This window comes from Papilio polytes, unplaced genomic scaffold (genome assembly GCF_000836215.1).
Source record: "Papilio polytes unplaced genomic scaffold, Ppol_1.0 DF824191.1, whole genome shotgun sequence".
In the NCBI taxonomy this organism is placed as follows: Eukaryota; Metazoa; Arthropoda; class Insecta; order Lepidoptera; family Papilionidae; genus Papilio; species Papilio polytes.
Genome location: NW_013525013.1, coordinates 837889 through 861460, shown reverse-complemented (window position 1 = coordinate 861460; position 23572 = coordinate 837889). Strand labels below are relative to the sequence as shown.

The 23572-nt window shown below is 34.8% G+C and overlaps 1 protein-coding gene across 1 annotated transcript in view; it reads left to right on the top strand.

Moving 5' to 3' along the window:
* The window catches only part of LOC106110694 (phosphatidylinositol 3,4,5-trisphosphate 3-phosphatase and dual-specificity protein phosphatase PTEN), a 36537-nt gene that overhangs the window by 9644 nt on the left and 3321 nt on the right, over positions 1 to 23572 (top strand). The window contains exons 2-4 of the mRNA XM_013292594.1: positions 8028 to 8200; positions 18745 to 18886; positions 23076 to 23174. Of these exons, the coding sequence (XP_013148048.1) occupies positions 8028 to 8200; positions 18745 to 18886; positions 23076 to 23174 (414 nt within the window). The remainder of the gene's footprint in view (positions 1 to 8027; positions 8201 to 18744; positions 18887 to 23075; positions 23175 to 23572) is intronic.

The following is a 23572-nucleotide window of genomic DNA, read 5'->3' as shown; positions in this document are numbered from 1 at the left end:
ATTTGTATTAGTATCTATAAGTATACTAGGAGTAGGATATTAAAAAAAGTTCGTAAGATTAGACAATCAGTGTCAGAAGAGCTGATATTTTAGGGTCATCACTTTTGTTTGAATTAATAGCGGTATAGCAGTATTGCAATGGATATTGTCAATATCTAGGTCAGTATAGGTGATTCATGATACGTTTGGTTGTGCACACGACATGCACTAGTCTGTCGGACTAGACTAGATAATCCTCGTATGACTCAGTCGATGCTCCTTTGTATGTAATTGTATTGCTTCAGCGTTATACTTTGTAATACCCATGTCTTCATCTTATGTTATTTTATAGTATTTTGTAGACATTTAGTATTGAATTTTGATCACTCAAAATTGATGTTAACCCTCCGAATGCATGTTAATTCATTGTAATTTTTACACGAAATCTAGTTAATTCCTGCCTCTAGTTGTACGATAGATTTTTACAGATCTGGGGATTTATTACTCGCGTATTTGGACCGTTTTAATTTTATTTTACCTAACTTTATTTACTTCTAGCTGTTGCTCGCGAATTCTCCCGCGTGAAATTAGAAAATAATAAAAAAAATGAAGCCCATGTTACTCACAGATAAATTACTTTTCTAATAGTGAAAGATTTTTTGAAATCGGCCCAATAGTTTTTACGTGAATCGAATACATACAAAGACACAAAAATACAAATCTTACCACTTTATAATATTAGTATCGATTTACTATGTTTTAAGAACATTATAAAAGCGTTTAATATGGATTATTTTACGTAACGTTTTGGAACTTTGTATATCTGCCAACCCTTTTACTATTCCAGTAGTAAGTAGTTCGCTAGTTAATTATTAGTATTGTTAGATAATAGTGTTCAGTTGAAGGTCTTCTTTAGTTCAACACTATGCGTGCAATGTAAAGGCTAAAGCGCACACAGGATTATATTGTCTAGTATTGAGTTCGCAACAATACTCGCATTGTACATTTGTATTCTAGTCACCGGTCTTAAGATATTACTCGTAATGTACTTTTAATGCTATTTTTTATATGTTTCTCCTCTCCTTATTTCTCCTTCAGGGTATTTTGTCTTTCGTTATCCCAGTCGTCACTTCTTTCGTGATTATGTCACCTTTCACGCAATCCATCTCTTTCTAAATATACCTCTACCAGTTTGCCTCCACAGTCATAACTAACGTTCCCCTTGTTACTTATGATTCGTCCTTCCTCATAGTGCCCATACCATGCTAATCTTTTACTCCTTAATATCCAGCAGGTTAAATAAGAAAAGAACTGTTGTGTTCTTGAAGATTTTTAGTTTTTAATATTATAGGGAAGTGTGTACGACAGGCGGTGTGGCCGATGCGCTGAGCTGCATGGGGCCCTTAACGGCTTCTTTTTTGTTAGCCGACAATAGCCGGCCCGATGCGCTCGGAAATTTCTTTTTGCGATGCAAAAAAGCGTTTCCGCAATCTGCCGGACAGGTTGGGCCGGATGTTACGTCATCGTCCCTTATTAGGACCCTCGTGTTCGCAAATTAGTTATTTCCTTGCACGTTACCTTTTTTGTTTTCCTTTTATGTGTTGCCAGATTTATGGAACGAAAAGTCTTTGATATTTTTTGCCTAAGTTAGATTTCAATTATATTGTATTTATTTGTAGTTGGTTTATCGATGAGAAATTATGACTCGATGTATCTATCTTATGTATCTGCAGTTGCGTATAAAAAAAGAATTTACAAGGGAAGTGGTGAATATGGTAAACGAATGTTGATTTTTGTTTTGCTTTTGTATTTGCGATTGCAGGATTTTTCCTTTGTTAAACTATGCATAAAAGATGTCAAGACGTCACCTGTATTTAAATCATCTTTTACGTAGCCCGACCGAATCGTATGCGGTTTTCGTCCTTATTGTGAACCTTTTATATCCTACTATATATTTCGTAACATAAAATTCGTGCTCTTTACCACAAAGCCCTAATGAGGCGGTAGAAGGTAAATGCAATATTCTCTGTAACATTCTTAACCGACTTCACAAACGGAGGTACTCAATTCGTCTATATTTTTTATGTGTGTTACGCCATATCTACGCCCTTGATGGACCGATTTTAAATATTATTTATCCAAAAAGTAGTTCTCTTGCAGGTGGGTCCCATTTTGTTTAATTTTTGGAGTCAATGACTACGGCGTAGTTAAATAGTTTAGCTCAAAATCGCGTGACGAAAATTGAATTTCTTTCGACCATATCCGGATTAATTAAATATGTTGATTACTAGCTTTTGCCAGCGACTTTGTACGGGATTAAACAAATTTAATAGGCTTCTGGTGTAATTTGATGTCAAAATTTACGAAAATCAGTTACTAATTATATCAAAAAGAAGTATTTCAGTAACGATAGTTACTAATACTTAGTAACTACGGAACTGAATGTGAAAGCAAGTAATATACTTGATTGCATATCATCACCATGCCCGTACATTTGTCTTCATAAAATGAGCGAGATTATGAATCGAATTCATTATCTATAGTTACCAAGTTATACAGTTTCTCTTAGTGTTTCTAATAATTTAACGTTTGTACCCGTTATGTATACAGAGCATATTGCTTTTGACTGTTTTGTGAGTTGTACGAAAATGTCATAATAATGCCCTTTAGTGTGGGACGTTAATAAATATCTGGTAGTTAGAGAGAAAATATCATCATCCACTTGCCCTTATCCTTTACGGAGGGTCGGCACAGTATGTGCTGCTCTTCCATACATCTCTATCAGCCGTTATATCTGAATCCACTTCTTTCTTAAGCATATCCTCTTTCACACAATCCACCCATACTTTGTTCGGTCTTCCTCTTCGTTTGTAGCCATCCACGTTCAATCTTAACACTTTTTGGTTTATGTCCCCATCATTTCGTCATTTCATTATTTTCGAGAGAAAATATACGGTTAATAAAATGGGCCCTCGCAAAATGGTCTCTTAGGACATGGGACATCATAGTGTACTCCTACAGTACTTTCTTACAATAGTTTTAGTTTTAGCCACATCGTGTAGACCTTTTAGCGTTGGTTATCTGTGCTGAATTAAAAAAAAATTGCAAGCTAATTTGTTATTCCGTCCGCGTAGCTTTGTAGTTAGGTATTGAAATGTTGGTGTTAGCGTATTGTATATCGTAAATTGTTCTAATGTGTGTGAAAATGTACTACATCAGTGATATTTTACTAAAATGAATCTCTTATAGTAGCTTTTTCCAACAGAATGACAATATGTGAATTGACTTTTTATGTATCGCTTGTTTTTAATAGTCACTATTTTCTTAGATTACAGTATTAAAAATTTCGAATACGAAATGCAAACATTTTATGGGGCGTTATATGAATTTAACGAATTTTAGACCGTAACTCAAAGTGTTAGCGTCGATTTTAGCGTAAAGCGCCATAGAGGTACGATTATAGAAGGTTTTTTTGTGCATTAGAAAGACATAGGTAATGCTATGCAAAGTGAGGCGGGGTGCGGTTGCGTAACGTGATCGTCGTTGCTGTACCGTTGTGCGTGCCGTGCGCCACTTGTGCAACTGTGACCGGTTGCTCGTCCCCCCACACCCCACTAGTCCCCGCCCCCCCACAACTCTTGATCCTCCAGCCATACTCAAATATTGACGAAAATATATTGCATCACAGTCCCCGTATAGGTAATTGACCCCAACAATGCTTGCGAGGTCGAAGTACAATGTCATAATATTTAGCAATGGATTATAGTCTTGATTTGATTTGTAAACTAGCTGTCGTCCGCGACTTGGCGCAGGATTAAATACAAAAATTTAGTAGACTTATGTGTTGTTCAGGACTGTACGTCTACTTCAATTTTCAACATATGTTCTGCTATCGAGATACCTTTTAAGTAACTTCCATTCATTCTATTTTTGCATTTATTTAACTAATTAAGATGTAAATAAAGTTTAATCAAAATAAAAAATAATTTTTTACTCTCGTATCATTAAGTGATTACTAAGGGAGTTCCTCAATGTAGAAATCATACAAGAGAACCATATAAATCGACTGTTTAAGCAATCATTAAATGAGTGGTAGAGCACAACGCTGTTGCTATGCAAACCAAACTGGTGACAAACACGTTACTATCGCGTAGTTCACCGTTAACTTCTAGTTTTGACTCGATTCGTTTACTCTTTGTATAGCTGTGGAACTTTTAAGTTTTATCTATACTAATATTATAAAGAGGAAAGATTTGTATTTTTGTATGTATTCAAATGACTCAAAAACTACTGTACTGATTTCAATAATTCTTTTACCATTAAAAGGTAATTTATCTGTGAGTAACATAGGCTATGTTTTTATCATTTTTATATTCACGGGGGAAGTCGCGAGCAACAGTTAGTATTTTTTAATAAGCTATTATTAATCTATTTAAATCATTGCTGAAAGTTTAAGAGTTAATCAATTACCAGAGTACAGTCGGGGCGACACGCACGGCCGATGTTGACAGCGGTTTAACCTTGAGGTTATGACGTCACGTAAGCAATGACGGCTGGCCAAGTTAGATCGGTTACAATTGCATTACTTAATAGATATCTCTAACTCGTTACTTAGCAAATCGCGATCTTAAATCAGATATTGTTCCAATAGAGGAAAATTTATAAAGACATAATCAGTTTTAATTAACTAGTAGCTTTTGTCCGCGAGGAATTAAAAAAACAAAAGTGAGTAGCCTATGTACATATACATGCCAAATTTCATCAAAATCCGTTCAGCTATTTAGGCTACGTACTCTAACAAACATCCATCCATCTAAACTTTCGCATTAATAATATTAGTATTATTAATAGTTAATTATTAATATAGTTATTTAATGGATTAATAGTTTAGATTAGTATTCAGGATCGTTAGTACGTCATAAACGGTAATATCAAGAGGTGTCCAAGGCTGCACGTTTAATGTCCAGTCTTATCACAAGATAAGCTGGTGTGATTTATTCATAGCCCAGCCAGGCCGTCTCACCCTCAATACTCGTATGTTTGCTTTATATTTGTACGTATGAAATGTTTGCAAGATGTTTTGTAGACGTTTACTACGGCTCCCTGAGATATTTTAGAAGTCAGTATTGTAATATTAAATCTATAAGAGACTCTTCTAGCAGCTGTTAGAGTCAGAGTGTGGCAGTTACTGGTGATAGGGAGTGAGCAGAACCAGAAATGTTATCTAGAATAGTATTTATAATTAAGACACGAGCTGTTAAATTGAATTAGTGAAATCAAAAAATAATACAAAATATTGCCTATGTTATTAACTGAAAACGTAGCTTTTTAGTGATGAAAGAATTTTTAAAATCGTCCTAGTAGTTTTTGAGTTACTTCAATACATACAAAAATGCAAAACTCTCCTCTTTATAATATTAGTATGTGATATGAAAGTACACGAAAAGCTTTTAATTTTGCAAATTAGAGATTTGTAATCATACCTAACCCCTTAAGTTTAGTCGTTATTTTAGTAATTTATTTTTAAATGAATTTTATGTAAAGTTTCATCAACCTGTGTTAAATTGGTGTGAATAAATTCTCACGACCACATTACCCTAATGGGTTGAAATTATATTTGCATTTAAAAAAAAGTTGAACGTTAAATGCATATAAAATCAAGGTAACTGTCAACCTTAGTTACTAACTGACATTAATTATCAGGGAGAAGAGGGGACCACTCCCCCGGGCCCCCACTTGTATAGTCAAGGCGCCGGATACAGTTTTAATTACTTTTATATCTCCGATGTATTAATCATTAGCAATTTTAATATCCACTTTTAGTTTTATTTATTATGCCCATATTATTAATATTGAGATTGCGTAGATATCTTGCTTCTTACTAATATAAATGCAAAATTATGGATGTTTGTAAGAGTTTGTAGCCTAAACGGCTGGACAGATCTCGATGAAATTTGGTATAGACGTAGAGGATAGTCTAGTAGAACACATAGGCTACTTACTTTTGCTTTTTTTTTATTTTACGTGGACGGTGTCACGGGCGAAAGTTAGCAGATATAGCAGATATGCATGTAAAATTAGTTTAAAAAAATATTTGGAAATTGCGTTGACTAAAGCTTTGATAGTAACTTTTATAGAATTTTCTATAGATCTGAGGTCTATAATTGTGATGGCATCTTGCTCATGTATTCCAGTTTTTGATCGCCTTCCCAAAATAAGAAGGTACTCAATGCGCTTATATGTTTTTTTTTTATCTTTTTTGTTTAATCGTAATATCATTTGTATTAATGATACAACTATAATTAAGCTAGTCTAATACTACGGTTAACTTTCTACAGTTTGTAGTGAGTTATGTATTTCTTAAACCGCAAATTGTGATCAAGCGACGCCATAAAGCGTGGCTTGTATCGCACTTGTCCGGTTTCCTTTTATCGCCCCCCGACGTATATTTATTACTTATTTATAATTTCACGTTAGATACGATCTTCAAAAGTTTTATCTTTCGACATTTATTAATTTTAAATTCTTTATTAGTTTGAAATGTATCCTAAATAAATGCAACGCTTTGGTTCTTGTTTAGTTTATTGCATAAAAATATACGTTATTAGTTGTTGCTCGTGACTTCGGCCGTGTGAAATTGTAAAATAATAAAAATTTTGAATATCCCCATAGTATTTTTCGTTATTAGTTATTTCAATACATACAAAAGAACAAATCTTTCATTTTTATAATATTAATATAAATTGCTGTTGTTTTTTAGGATCTTTGAAATGTATAGGAAATAGACTTTAAAAAGTCAACATTTGAATACTTTGAAATGAATAAAGCATCAGATTTATTTGATTTAACAATTGACATAAAATAAACTAATAAAATTATAAGTAAATTGTGAATATTTTAACCCAAAAATTAAGCGTTAGTAACATCTTAAAACTGGATGCGTAAGCAGAACTGCAGCGCATTTGACAATGACCGGCCAAGGTCGCGCGGTGCATGGCGTCTGCGTGGTGACGTCACATGTTGCCAGCCCACAGATAACTTCGATCTTGTTAACGTAAAGGATAATGAAGCATTTGCTACGATGGGAATTATGCCAAATGCCAAATGTATTGTAAACTTTATAGATATAGGGACTAAATTCTACCATTAGTTTTTTTTATTATTCAAAAGTAGGGTGAATAGACAGTAAACTATCGCGTACCAACTATCGACCATCTATAGGTATTTTGTTATTGCTACAAATTCAATGTACGGTTTAGTGTTTTTAGAATAGACGTAATAAAAACTTATCAGAAGAAAGTAACTTAAAGCTTTGTTGTGGCCATTTTGGGCAGGTTGTTTTACGAGCGGAGCCAAAGTTGATCGAGAGCTTTTACCCTAAATTACTTATTTAACCTTTATAGAGTTAGCCTTACCACAGCTATCTCTTAAGTAAAGTAAAGTCGCACTAAAACTACGAGTACAATAACTGACTTTTGTAAATGAATGTTCTTTTAGTTATTACTGTGTCGGAATAATTTTTTCAAAGCTGTATTTTCTATGCCATGACATTTAAATATTCTATTCTATGACAATTAAATACAGCATGTTTTTAAATAATCCTTTTTTTAATAAAAAGCCCTACACTTACGTCACGCTTTAGGCTATATATTTTTACGCCATTAAAATTAGAGGATAAATATTGTGGATAAAAACCCTAATGTGGGAAAGAGACCATAAGTTGCTGCCAACATCAAGGAAGCATGGTTGTCATCATGTCATTTGTAATTGATAATTTGACTGATGTAAATAATAAAATAAAATTTTCACAATTTTATGCGGATGAAGTCGCACGGGCACAACTAGGTAACATATATTAGTAGTTTTGACGAAAGTCCTGCTTTAAGATGAGGTGACGTGATAAAAGTTCTTAGCTTAAGTTTAACGCTCTAATCTTGAACAGTGATGCATTGAGGCGACAACAGTAAATTAAGAGTTAAGACAATAATATTTATTTCTTTTGTATCCGTAAATTATGTCGAGAGTATTTCCTTAGCATATCGTCACAGATATAACAGACCGGCTGATAGCGATGGGCTTCCCGGCGGAGAAGCTGGAAGGCGTGTACAGGAATCACATCGACGAGGTTTATCGCTTTCTGGAGCAGATGCACAAGGGTCACTACAAGATATACAACCTATGCTCCGAGAGGTCCTACGATAAGAGCAAATTTCACGACAGGGTGAGTACCTTTACAAACTTATAATGGCTATGACGTGCAAAGTAGACATCTAAGCTACCATTAGAAGGGCAAACGCATAGTGGACCGCATTATTGTTACGCCCATAGACATACGCAAAACTAGAGGAACCGCAGATGCGTTACAATCCCTTAAGGGATATGCGTACGTTCGTTTTGAATGCCCCTAAGTAACTGTCGTCTGTTTCAAAGTGAATGATATAGTCGTCCCTTTTATTCGTATTGATAAAATAGAGACTGCAGTATGTACTATGTAAATCTACATTTGATAATATGCTGCTCCAATGATTGTATTATACTAGCGGTTGCACGCGACTTTGTCCGCGTGAAATTAAAAAAATAATAGCCTATGTTACTCAATACATACAAAAAACAATAACATATATCTTTTCTCTTTAAATTATTGGTATAGTTAGTCTTTGTTAAAGTCGAGATTCGTTCAAGATGACTATTTAAGTCGTGATATTTGAATTCACGAGTATTATTTTATCTATCGATTGCGTGATCTGTGTCTAATTTTTAAAACTATAGATTGTATGCTGGTTGTTATGGACGATTTACCTAAAATATAATGTACAGACACGTAGGACCATGTATAAATAGCCCGTTTAGGTTAAAAATGTCACTTTCAAAAGGTCAATGTAATAGTCAGATATTACCTGAAATTAAAAACGAATCATAATGTCAAGAACCAGGTCAGATTTAAAAGTCAGAAAGCAAAGCAGTCAGGGACAGGGTGGTTCCAACTGGTACCGTAGTCAAATAGAGGTTAAATTACCTATGTTTAGATTTTCCAGCGATAGAAAGGTCACCTTCACTTTTGTGAAGTTATTCGACGTTTCTGAACATCGAATACTTTAGTTCATAACTGAAATGAAAATAGTATGAGGTTTGCTGGTATATTTTATTTCTAAAGCCATAATCATTTCAATGTTTTAGTTCCCAAGCGATTTTATAACGCGCGTTAAAAAAACGTTGATAAGAACAAATGCATTTACATGTATCTGTTCGTATATATTGTGCCGACCCTTCATAGGCAAAAAGATCTCAGCAAACATGAATCGATTATAAAGGGCCATACTTAGTCACTTATAAATGTAAAACTTAACTGAAGTTGATGTTTTACATGGAAATTAAAGTAGCCTATCTGATGAAACGAACAGCGCGAGGAAAGCTGACGTGGAGATAATTTAGGTATCCTAAATTTAAATTTTAAATTACCTCACAAGCGTCGCGACACTGCTTTAAAGGGAGCGGGTAATATAAGTGGTTACTAGATGCTGGGACTCATATATTTACTCTTATGTTACATTAATCGATATAGATAAATTACATACACAAAACATGTACAATAAACTACTGTAATTTATATGAAGGTTTTTTTTTGCAGTTTTATAATGCGTTGGTGGGTTTTGTTAGATAAAATTTGTTACCACACCGTATAGCATTGTAAATTCTCATTATAACTAATTTTTTAACATTCAAAGTAAGACTTCCTTTACCAAATATAAACGTAACGAATGTGTTCGCAATTAGAGAACATTAAAAACGTCTAAAATATTGATTTTGATTTCGCAAAACGAATAGATTGAGTTAAATGCTATAGTATTATTTACAGCAGTTGGATTTGATTCACGTATCTATGCAGTGTTAAATGTCGATTGCATCAGATTGTTAGGAATATCTTTTTATGGCACTTACTAGCTTTCGCCCGCGCCTCCGTCCGCGTGGAATTGAAAAAAAAAGTGAGTAGCCTATGTGTTCTTCCAGACTATCCTCTACATCTATACCAAATTTCATCGAAATCCATTCAGCCGTTTAGATTACAAACTCTAACAAACATCCATCTATCTATCCATCCATCTAAACTATTGCATTTATAATATTAGTAATCTTACTTATCCTATATTCTCTTGTGTTTTACTATGCAGGACTTTTAGATGACTTGTCACATGTTGTATGGATCCTAGATTTACTTTTAAAGATTTCGAACTAAATTTAATTTGTATGGTGCAATCTTTTATTCACTCCTTGTGTATTAGTCATTCTTGGTTATCGTAATTGTTGTCATTAATATTGTATTTTATACTATCTTAACGGTAATTTCGATGTATCGCGTCAGTAATTGTCATTTTTTTGTTGTCATTTCATATCGTAAATTCTAGTTTGTAGCCAAAGCACATTGTCATTTATCTCTTGCCCTATTTTAAATCTCTGTAAATTAACTTACAATTGCTCGTTTAATTTGTACTTTAACTCGCACGTTATAGTTATGACGATGGATATTTTCCATTTAGTATGTAATTGTCGAAGCGCCCACGTGAAATCCGGCACCGCTGCACGTTGCACAACGCTTAACCCGATTACACGCGACTGGGTAATCTCGTGGAGTACGCTCAGTTGCTAACCTAACTGACACCTTAAATCTGTTCATTTTAATGTAAGCTTGAACTTTTATGTATGGACCGACATCGTCGACCTGCACTTATTCCTATGGAGGGTCGGCACATCCCTATCAGTCATATCTGAATTCACTCCTTTGAGTATGTTTGACAGAATGTATCCATGCTATCTTTGTCTACCTTTGTAGGTATCCTCATTTAATCTTAATACTTTTTATTTTTATATGTAAAAGAAACACAGTACAGTAGAAACATCAGGGCCCAAAACTTCTACAACAAAGACCCTTGATAACTTGAAACCTCTATAACTTAAAAGATTTTGTGTTTCCCTTGGACTTTAACTTATCGAGGTTCTTCTCTATATGAAATAATAAAGGTAACGATGTCAATGTGTATAGTCCGATTCGTCTACATTTGCTACGAAATATTAAAGGAAGGATGCAATTGTAAAGGTGTACAGTTAGCTATTTAAATATGTTATAATTACAAAGCTACAGAAATTAGTATATGCCTTCGGTTTTAAATATTTATTCGTCCATATGCTTCTGACTTTGAATATGTGCTAATGAATTACATACGTATAATTAAAACCTGTGCAAGTTTTGTTAGTGTATTTATGAAGCTGACTGTACAAGGATATTGAAATTTGTGATTCAGAGATTCAAACTTGTCATCCCCACAGAATTGTCAGAGATCTGCGGTCTGCCACACCGCTCAACATCCGCTCAAATGACCATATATAGCAACCAATCGTATCATAACCGGTACACGCTAATTATGTAGGTTATCCTTTGTCGCCCTTGATTGAATCCAATATCGAATGACGAAATATTGATTTAATGCCGTCACGCATGCGATAAAATATAATGTGGTTAATTTTCGAAGTTAATGCGAGTGAGGAAATTTAAGTATAATGTGGAAACCACAGTCGGTTCTGGTGTTACCAGCGTTCTGGATGAGGTTTCTAAAGCGTCATCTAACTGCGAATCCAGGTGAAAAATGGCACCCTTGATAACCTTTTAGGTGTAAGTGGCAGCCTTTTATGACAGAAACCCTGAGAGGTAGCCCCACCTCGCTCTCTTCTAACGCCGGTACTGGTGAAACCCACCATTTAGTACCATTTATGTAAAAGACAGCACTGTCAACGGTTCTAAAGTCTTTTTAAAGGTAACATATCGTAGATTAAGTTTGTTTTATATGAGTTATGATTAGTTTTATTTATCTTTATGTGTTGTTTTATAAACATAAATCCCTCAATTTACAATTAACTTGATGTGGGGTCAGTATTAACAGCAGGAAAACTAAGTGATCAATAATTAACTATTAATAATATCCTCGTATGACAGTTTACACGAATAAGTAATCACCGGTTTTTTACTCGAGGAATTGCAGCGTATGCGTGTAGTGAAGAAGAAGGAAAGCATATGTCAACTATACCATAGTTGACATATGCTTTCCTCTTCCAAAATTTTGTTGAAAAGTTAAAAAAATTAACATACAATACTCGGGATATAAATATCTAACTAAATAAATCACGATGCTATAGACCTAAATGTAAATAAGTATGAATTCCCGAAAATACCTATTTATCAGCGGGGCGAAATTGTCAGCAAGTTGCTCCACTTTGGTTGGCAACACTCAGCCCTGACCGTAAGCAAACAATGCAGCCGAGCCTGGCCTTGATGAGGAAGGTGAACCGGTCGCCGGCGACCACGATCGACCTTAGTTGGCAATCGCTTATCCTTTGACGGAGAACGGAAAGGATAGCTCAATACGCAAGTGCCTTCGATTGTAATTTAATTGTAACGCATTAGTCTAGCTCGTATGGCACTTTCAGGGGCGTACACCTTTGACTAAACTATCGCACAATTGTTATGCGATGTCGATTATTTCGCAGCCAATTCCACTGTAGCACAAATAAAAAACGAGTAATATACCTCATATAAGCTTTTAAGAATCAATGCGAGACTAAACACTTGTGCGATAGTTTAGTTTCATGTATGCGCACCCTCTTACATCTAACTCAATTGTGTTATTGTCTTTTTGTTCGCGAAATATTAGATATTAACTTTGCTTTTCCATTGACCTCTATTAAAGGATAGGTTTTAAGAAACGACATTTTGTGCCTATTTAGTGGTCTCTGAATTGGAGCTTATAATAGAGATTAGATATGAAATAAATCTCATTAACGTCAACAACTCATTTAACTTTTAAAGCATAAGTTGTCATTTGCAGTCAGATCCATTTGTGTAATAAAAATTATATCTATATCTGTATACTATTATAATAAAGCGTAAACACACACTTCTTTGTTGCCTAAGATGTCAGCAATTACATCATATTTTTGAATAATTCATTTTTTAATAAAAATCCCTACACTTACGTCACGCTTTAGGCTATATATTTTCATGCCATTAAACTTAGGGGTAAATATTTTTGGATAAAAACCCTAATGTGGTAAAGAGACCATAAGTCGCTGCCAACATCAAGGAACCAGGGTTTGTCAAGTCATGTCAGTTTGACATTTGCTATTGATAATTAGACAAATGTAAACAATGAAATAAAATTTTCATAATTTAGAGCGGATGAAGCCGCACGGGAACAGCTAGTTTTACTATAGTTGTTGCTATGTAGCGAACATATTTCGTTAGCGTTGTTATTAGTATTGTCTATAAATCGTTACTATTATCATTTTCATATATTTACCTGTTTATGTCTCTATTGAGGAAGGGATATTTTATATCCTCATTTATGTATCCTTAAGTATATCTCCCTATGATTTGTTAAAGCATTTAACGAATGGACAATAAGTTTATGAAATAAGGATAATTATGACGTATGTCCGCTTAATTGTATACGTTAACTAGCTGTTCCCGTGCGGCTTCATACGCATAAAATAATGGAAATTTTATTTTATTGTCTAATGTCAAAATGAGATGACAAACCTTAGCGATCTTTTTTTCTTGATGTTGGCAGCAATTTATGGTCTCTTTCCCATATTACAGTTTTTATCTAAAATATTTACAACCTAAGTTTAATGGCGTGAAAATATATAGCCTAAAGCGTACGTAAGTGTAGGAATTTTGATTAAGGAAAGAATTATTCAAAAACATGTGAATGCTGACATCTTACGCCACAAAGTAGTGTGTGTTTACGCTTTATTACAATAGTATAGGGTGAAATTCATATGTGGTGAAATAACCGTGGACTTCCACAGCTTAAAGAGCTTAAAATAAAATTATTATTTGTATTTTTTAATTTGTATCCGATTGTCAAAGAGGGTATTTATTATGATTTATGACAGTGATATTTTAAACAACCTTTTCAACGGATATCTAAAGCAAATAAACAAATACTTGAACGAGATTTTTGAACTGCACTATATTTAAAGATGACTTAATTTCTCACAATAGCAATAGCATTATCGAAACTCAATATCGCATCTGCGATTGTTTATCTCTCCTATATCATAATATCCGTTCTAAGAATAGTTGCGGTGTCGCGTTAGCAGACAAGATGTCGCCCCAGTCGTCCGTGTCAGTCGCCGATAACGGCTATCAGCGCAACTGCCCATACAACTATCATGTAGATAACTGATATTAAAAAGATATGCGATGCATATGCTTCGATACGTACAAGATATGATATCGCACTTCACTCTGTTGGAAAGCATCTCGGAGAGGTACTGAATCCTGGGATTTTCTTATACCAAATTGTTGAGTTTTCCTTTGTCTTTATATGGTTTTTATAACTTTTATACCATCGCCGTCTTATCTAAGTCAAACTCACCACCATCTTTTCTTTTGCCCCGATGGGGTTTTAATTATTGGAATACAAGCTGTTCCCGTGCGGCTTTATCTGCATGAATTTTTTTTTATTGCTTACATCTGTCAAATTGTCAATAACAAATGTCAAAATACTAATTACCTTACCATGGCAATCTTGCTTCCTTGATGTTGGCAGCTCGTAGCTTATAGTCTCTTTCCCACATTATTGCTTTTATCCAATTTTTTTACCCCCCAATTTTAATCGCATGAAAATATAAAGCCTAAAGCTTGACGATTTTATTAAAGAAAGATTTTTTTTTTTAAATATGCTGTATATATGATGTATGTAGTAGCTGACATCTTACGCCACAAAATGTGTGTTTACGCTTTATTATATTAGTATAGATGGGAATGAAACACATATCTGAAAAGTTGGTTTCAGATTAGCGTAGACTCTTGAATTAGTCATTATTTTATCAATAAAATCTTTATTTTCCAAAACCGCACTCAGTTTTGGTTAATTACAGTTACAAGTGGGAATCAATACGCGGATAGGTTGTCAAACCACGACCATATAACGTTTGTTCATGAATTTACGGAATGAGGTTACGATTTAAAAATTTATGGTGATTGATTTAACACCGATTTTTGCTAAAGTAGGCTTTTTTATTATATACTGACAAATTAAGGTACATAATATTTTTGAAGTAATCTCTGGACCATGATGTTTTTAATCTCCGTTCTATTTTAAATCTATCACCAAAAGTATATCGTTGAATAGCTTGTAAAAAGATTTTATACAGTAAAATACTTTAATATTACGGCAACTAAAATGATTTATGTGACATTTATTGGTAAACTTATATTAATTAAATTAAAACCCCAGTGACCTCCAAAGTTACGTTATTTTCCAAAATAACTATTTCCATATACCGTCGACTAATCTTCATACAAATGGGCGCGGTTACCTTCGTTTGGTAACCGATTTGAGAAAATTAACAAGCAATTAGCATGCTGATAACTTGAAGTGCTGGTCCCACCACCGTTTTATATTAATAAAATGTTTTATCTGTATTATTATCATATTTGACCTCTATAGCTTCCGTACGTCTTCGCTGATATTTAAATATAATGATTTTTTACCGTAATTGTAATGTAATTTATATTTAATTATATGTTAAATGACGTCGCCTTATTATAAGGCCAATCAAAGGGCAACAGATTTTTTCGTCTTTTGGATCCTGTTAAAAAAATGAATATACGGTTGAGCCACGCTAACTAGAAAATTTATAAAATGAAGAGCTTTTACGACTCCGTTCGTGTGGAATTAAAAAAAAAACAAAAGTGAGTAGCCTATGTATTCTTCCAGACTATCCTCTACGTCTATGCCAAATTTTATTGAGATCCGTTCAGCCGTATAGTCTAATAACTAACAAACATCCATCCATCTAAACTTTCTTTATAATATTAGTAAGAAAGTAATATTATAACAGAGTTTATATGTTTAAAATCTGACAATAGGTAGAATGTCAACGCCTTTTTCCTCAAACCACAGCACTATTACAGTGAATTTAAATGTTTGCCGATAAAAGATATGAACAAATATTATCTTGGTTCAGTCAATGATCGATCGCTTTATCGATTGCTGCTGGTTTTTAGCGCATTAATAATGTACCAGTACTGCAATTGATTACAACTGTGTGGTGCCGGAGGCCCAACTTTAGTCCCTTTACCTTCCCACCCTTTTTCTTACAGGAAAAGGTTACGAAGGGAACGTGGATTTGACGGTGCAGGAGATGCATAAGAAGGGGAAGTGTCCTCTTTATGTGCCTCTCCTTTTCCGTCGATTAAGGATAGGCAACGCATCCTCTATTGCGAATGTCTATGGGTAATGGTCGCTTCGCCAGTTTGGTGGAATTTGGTGGCCGCTTGTTCGTTTGCCACCTTATGTTATAAAAAAGACTAGATTATAACATTGACCTAAATTAAGATATGGTATTTAGGATTCAAACGAGGACCAAAAGGCCACGGTCTTTTGGATCATAGATCTGGTATGTCACAAGGTGATTTGTGAGATCTGCCATATGTGAGTTTCTAAGTGATGTAAAGCATCGTAACACGCATGTCATCTGTTCCGGTAGAGTACATCAATCAGGGGAGATGTAGATCTCGACTGGTAAAGCGCGTAATCTCGCCAATTTCTCGCGATAAATCCTCAGGGTGTGCTCCAGCACGGATACATTATCGTGTTTTAAACGGGTTCATATCTTCGCGATCGTAATCGCTAGGCGGGGAGTACGGTTGGAGGTTTCGTGCGCGTGTAATGACTGTAAAGGTCTGTATACACTGGTGTATATGTAAGACATTTTTATAGCTAAGTTATGGTAAAGTAATAGACGTCAACTATGCTAATGTATGAATAAATTCAAATACTACTGGATTTTTAAATTTCCCTCAACATTCGAAAGCAACACTATCCCTGAATAAAGCTATGTTTAACTCTTACTAATAAATGCGAAAGTTTAGATGGATGGGTGATTGTTAAAGTTTGTAGCCTAAACAGATGAACGGATCTCGATGAAATTTGTCACAGATGTAAAACATAGTCTGGAAGAACACATAGGTCACATACTTTTGTTTTTTTTTATTAGTTTCGTGCGTACGAAAGCTATTATTTTAATAAAATGTAGCTGTGAAAAGCAGGGATGGATTAATTAGGTTCTATGTTACACTCTAATGTGTTGTCGCCTCATGCCTTTAAATCTCAATTTAATGGCGAGCGTTCGTGTTTCGTGTAATCCGGATTGCGGAGTGATCATTTGTTTATCACGATAGCTTTTAGCACGTGACCGGTCGTGTGCAAGAGAATGCGTTGCGACTGTTAGTACAAACTAATTGGTACCACTAATTTCACTTACGTTTTTTGCACGCGCATAGACCATACAACCCCTTAGAATGTAAGTTTTCGACTAATAAACAACTCTTATTGGCAGTTTACTATAGTTGTTGAATAAAATCTATTTGTATGGAGGTAAAAGTTTTTTTTAGGATGTTTTTATGTTTTTTATGTATGTTTTGACTCTACAATCGTAAGTAATACTTTCTCATATCAAATGAAGCTGTTTCAAAGCTTGAATACATGTGAAATCAATGAAATACTTATTTTTAGGTTTCCACACACCCTCGCTTTAATATGGTGGGGTTGTGGGTGGGTAGGTGGGGGGTGAATCAATCTTTGGAAGCCTCGCTACTGCGAAGTAATGAATTATAAATTAGTCTCTCCCTGCGTGGGCACGAGCCTCAGTCAATATATTTTGTTCTAATGAACTGTATTATGAATAAATTCATTGCGATTTTACCTAATGAACCTTACCTTTGAGATATTGAGGATAATTTATGAAAGGAAATTCTTATTGCTTTCTCCGGATTTACTGATATTCACTGAGCTAATGATGGAGATATTTTTATCTTTAATATGTTAGTTTCGATTGGTATAAGATATAAGTGCGATATTTTCCATTAGTTTTGGTAACACAGTGTAGATACAATTGCCATCAGGTTTAAACGAGGCTATCAGAAAGTACATCCTGAAGTCCATGTAGTACTAAAATATGGCCAACTAAGTGGTTTTAGTAGGTAAAACCTCACATAACCTTGTACGGTCACAAGAGCAGTGTACTATTACTAAGATTTCTCCCTAAAAATAAAAAATAGGCAACCAGAATATGCATATGACACTAAACTGACATGAATTTTTATTTTAGACCACACATATTGAAAAAAGTTTGTACCAACATTCCGAAAATTTATTTTAGTTTTTTTTTTTTTTAGTAACCGCATGGTAGTCGATCATCAATGTAAAAGGGGTTAAATGTATTTTTTTTAATTTCTGCCACAAGTATCAGATATCTTGCCGTCCGTCCGGCCCGCACTCGATACTTCCGGTGGGGTTAACTCGCAAATATTTTCTCACGGTAATTTGCATTCTTTGCAATATTTATTGTTTTCGATCTCTCATTTACCGTTTTTTCCGGTCTAACAAAGATTCGGAGCAATTATGAGGATATGAGTTAAAGAGGTATCAGACTGGCTTGTCTCGTCCTATGACGAACTCGAGGATAGTCTGTACAGTATACAACCCTTACGACACAGGCCTGGCAAATGTGAGGGTGTTGTTATTTACAGAAAGCGGTTGAGGAGTAAGAGATAATGTATGATAGGACAGTGTAGATTGTTATACTTTTGAAATAAATTATATTGTTCATATTCAATTTTTTTATTTTTCTCTGTCTATTGGTATAGTTTCTCTACGTAATTAAATTTACCGATAATAATTATGATTTGCACCGTGGTTCCAGGTGGTGAGGTACGCGTTTGAAGACCACGCGCCGCCGAAGATCGCCCTCATCCAGCCGTTCTGCGAGGATGTGCACAAGTGGCTCAGCCAAGACCCAAGGAACGTGGCAGTCGTGCATTGCAAGGCGGGCAAGGGACGGACAGGTGGGGCTAATTCCAAATTACCTGACTACTTTACCTTACAATCTAGAGAAATACAAGTTAAGCGGCTTAGTTTTTTAATAGCTTCGTTTTAGTAAAGCATTTGCCCCCGTCTTGGTCCGCGCTAAATTAAAAGTAAATTAATAGTTTATGCGTTCGTCTAGATTGTTCTACATTTGTGTCATCAAGAGCCGAAGCCGTTTTGTAATATTAAATAAATTTTCATATTTGTATTATTAGTATGAAACACGGCTATTTACTGGTGTACACCGTCTTGGTAACAGGAGGACATTATCAGCCCCTTTGAGCCTCGTATTAATCACGTACGAAGTATTTCTCAGTGGGCCGGCGTATTGTTTATTGTAACGATTTGTTTATAAGATAAACGAGCGGAAGTGATGCCATTCTACCAAAGTAATTCCGGACATCATGTGAGACGGACGTGAATAGTTAAAAATAAAAAATAATAAATTATTCGAGTTGAAGTGATGAGTGGAACAGAGAGTTGTATAAGATATCTTATGATATGTAACTATATTCCAACTGTTTGTTTTCGACAAAGAAATGTATGACTTGACCGATTTGGGAGCTCATAGCAACAAGTTTTCATTCGTATTATAGTGTTAGCGACCCGAACATAAGGCTCTTGACACACTAGAGCAGTCGCGTGAAAAATTTTATTAAATCACAGATATGCAGCGTGAATAAAACATCTTTAACATTTTGTTTAGTATTATCATATAGTTTAGTCTTTTTTTAGCGTAATAAGTTAGTTTCAATATTTAGCTATACTATACAATGTGGCAAATATTAAATTTACTCCACTCTTTTTCACATATTAAAGCATTAAATTGTCAAAGGCAATGCGTATTTATATTGCGTTATAAAAGTGATTTAAATCGCCTAAATATTTTTAAATACGCAAAACACTAGTGTGTCTGAACCCTTATAGATAAAATATTTCTGCATACACGTGTAGCGGGTCGAAGAATAGATTTTCTTATAGTACGAGCTCTGAAAAGAATCTATTAAATATGTGGCACGATTCTCTAATAGATATGTTGTCACAAAATGGTTTACAATGATCACAATGCAACTGTGAAAGATTTGTCTTGTCGATTCCTTTCACAGACGAATGAATTGACATCGATTTTAGATTATATGGTAATGTACAATAGTATTGTGCGAAAATAGTAAAGGGTTAAAGTTCATCTCGTTTCTGGTTTTTGTACATTTTTATAATGTTACTGTACTGCCTACCATATTGCAAGCTCGCTACAGACGTTCGGGTCTGAGTTTAAAATTGATTTTGTATAACGAGCCCTAAGTATCCATTTCTCTACTCTGTTTAAATCTTTGTGTTTGATATTTTATTTATCGTTGTAATGTTTAATAACGGGATGAGTTTTCAAGATGGCGTTAGCGTTAATTTTGCAATTTATATAAATACTAGCTTTCGCCCGCAACTCGCTCGCAACAACAAAAAACAAAAGTGAGCCTATGTGGTCTTTCAGACTAACCTCTACATCTGAGTAGAGAGAGCTGTTCAGCTGTTTAGGCTACAAACTCTTATCAAACATCCATCCATCTAAACTTTCGCATTTATATTATTAGTAAGATTAAGTTTTTATGATCGCCTAAACCATTAAGCTTATTGACATCATTAGCAACAATCAGCGTAATGCGAACGTAACGCGATACGTTTGGGAGCGCCCGGCAACAAAGACCGCGTCGAAATTACACATAGCCCGCACAACCATTGTAATGAACCGAACAAAAAGGACCCCCAAACCGCGGTCCACAAGTAATTGCGAAATTTCTTTACGACCCATAATTGGCCGAATTACTGCACCGACTTTCACGCTGTTCCTCGTAAATTTCGGTCGAAGAAAAAAAAGGGACCCTTTTGAAATCGCCTCGCCTTGCGACCGACGAAGGGGCGTAAAAACGCGTTATGAAAAGAAACATTGGGGGCAAAAAGGTTGGCCATTTCACTAAAATACATGCCCTTTTCTCACGATTCCTTAAGAAATTTATTAAACTCGGTCATTTTTTTCCTTATCACGAACTCCTGTGGGTTATATCGTTCAATATTTCTTCCTGAATATGTACATAGGAGATATATCATTATGTAATACATATACTAAACATTTACAAAGTAACATGCAGTAATAAAAGTTGCAACTTCTTAAACGCTAATTTATCTAGGCAAATGCCAAACTGGCGGCATTTACGAACGTTCGGTGACATAGATTGTAAAGATGTTTTTTCTTTGGTCGTAAAATCTCACATATGTTAATGAAGTCTTATGACAATGCGGTGATGTTAAAAGTTCATCAGCCTCGCTAATGTATGAATCTAGACTCTTATAAAAAAGCTAGTTTCGTTTCCTATGAATTTCTAATATTTGATTTGAATTTTTATTTAAGAAGTCTCAAATCTTCACATTTTATTTTTATTTATATTCTGCATTTACATTTTAATATTTCGGTTCTCTATTGTGAAAATATGATAATAACTAGCTGTTGCCCGCGACTTCGTCCGCGTGGTATTAGAAAACATACGAACTATATAAATAACAAAAAGCTACATATCCCTCGGGAACAGGACATTGGCGGGTATGAACCTTATCCCATGTGTACTCCAGACTTTGTTTTATATCTGTGCCAAATTTCAATAAGATATGTCGAACCGTTGCAGAATGATCGAGTATACATTAAAAAACTAAATAAATGAATCCCAGAGAACCGTAACTATTCCCGGGATAAAAAGTAGCCTATGTGTTCTTCCAGACTATGCTCTAACCCTGTGTCAAATTTCATTGAGATCTGTTCAGCCGTTTAGGTTGCAAACGCTAGCAAACATCCATCCATCGTAACTTTCGCATTTATAATATTTTTATAATATATGATTTCTGTTTAGTTTAAATTTAGTATTAATGTTTATAAAATATTTATATTAGAATTATTTTAAACTTGAGTATATTATTAATGATTTGCTACAGTGTTGTTAAAATTGGCAAACTTATAAATAAATTTTTGAATGTAAATTATATATTAAATATAGAATTATGCCTTTTGCATAACGGTTTTATGAATAGCTTCGACTAGCACAATCTCGAATTACACTATTTCTAAGCAACTCGATATAAATTTATATTCATTATGTTTTTATAAATTTTAAGAATTTTTATATTCCTGAAATAGATTTTAAGTTGTATACAAATAAAAACAGGAAATTTCCTACTTTTTACTTGACTGACTTATGTTATGTATGTAGGAGGGTTGTACTAAGTTTATATGTGGCTGTTTTAGAGTATATTTAGTCGGTTTTTTATTACCTATTAGACAGCGGAATTCTATCTTTAGATTATAGTGCATATATTACACTATTTCTGAGCAACTCTAAATAAGTTTATATTTATTATGTATATTTATAAATTTTAAGAATTTTCATATTTCTGTAATCGATTGCTAAGGTGAGTTTGAGAGTAGACCCAGTGGTAGAGAAGGTAAGGAGTAAAAGGTTAGCATGGTATGGGCATGTTATGAAGGATGAATCGCATGTTACAAGGACAGTTATGAGTGTGGAAGGGTACATCGGTAGAGGTAAACCTAGATGGAGATGGATGGATTGCGATAAAGGTGACATGATCAAAAAGGAAGTGATGACTGAGATGACGTATGATAGAGTTATGTGGAGGACAATGACCTATCGCGCCGACCTTACGGGAGTAGGATAAAGAGGATGATGATGCTGATGATGATATAAATGTTTTTTCTTTTTTTATAACATAAGGTGGCAAACGAGCAAGCGGCCACCTGAAATCGCCAAAGTGGCGAAGCGACCGCTGCCCATAGACATCCGCAATTGCGGATGCGTTGCCTACCCTTATCCGACGGAGGAGACGCACATAAAGAGGATATTTTCCCCTTCCTATGCATCTCCTCCACAGTCAAATCCACTTCCTCTTCCCATCCTCTCTTTACAAGAAAAGGGCGGTAAAGAGAAAGGGACTTAAATTAGGCCTCCGGCACCACACTCATCAGAGGAAAGACGGAATTGTTTCCATTTCACGCCTGTCTTCTGTGTGGTCGTGGTATTACACCAGGCCGCCGGCCCATTCGTGCTAAGATGTTAAAGCGGGCTCTACCACTGTTGTGTATTAATGTATCTGCCGGTATCGTTTCAGGCACGATGGTGTGCTGTTATTTGCTGTACAGCGGACAGAAGGCGACCGCGGACGAGGCGCTCAAGTTCTACGGCACGGAACGGACTTATGATGAAAAGGGTAATTGTACCAACACTTGAATGCTTTAATTTGTAACTGTTGTTTTTAACCAACTTCAAAAAGGGGGTTCTTAATTCGATTGGTGTTTTGTATTTCGCAAATGAATTGAGAGGATATATTGTTAACTAGCTGTTGTTTGTGATTTCGTCCCTTAAAAAAAATATCATAAATATAGCCTTATTTAAGTGATAACATAGCTATTTATTGGTAAAAGATTTTTTTATTTTCCCTTTATCTATAGTAATATTGTCTCTCCTCCACTGTCAAATCCAGTCTCCCATCCAACCCTTACCTTATAAGAAAAGGGTGGAACGGAAAAGTTACTAAAATTTGGCCTCTGGCACCACACTCATCAGACGAAACGCGGAATTGCTTCCACTTCACGCCTGTTTTCTGCG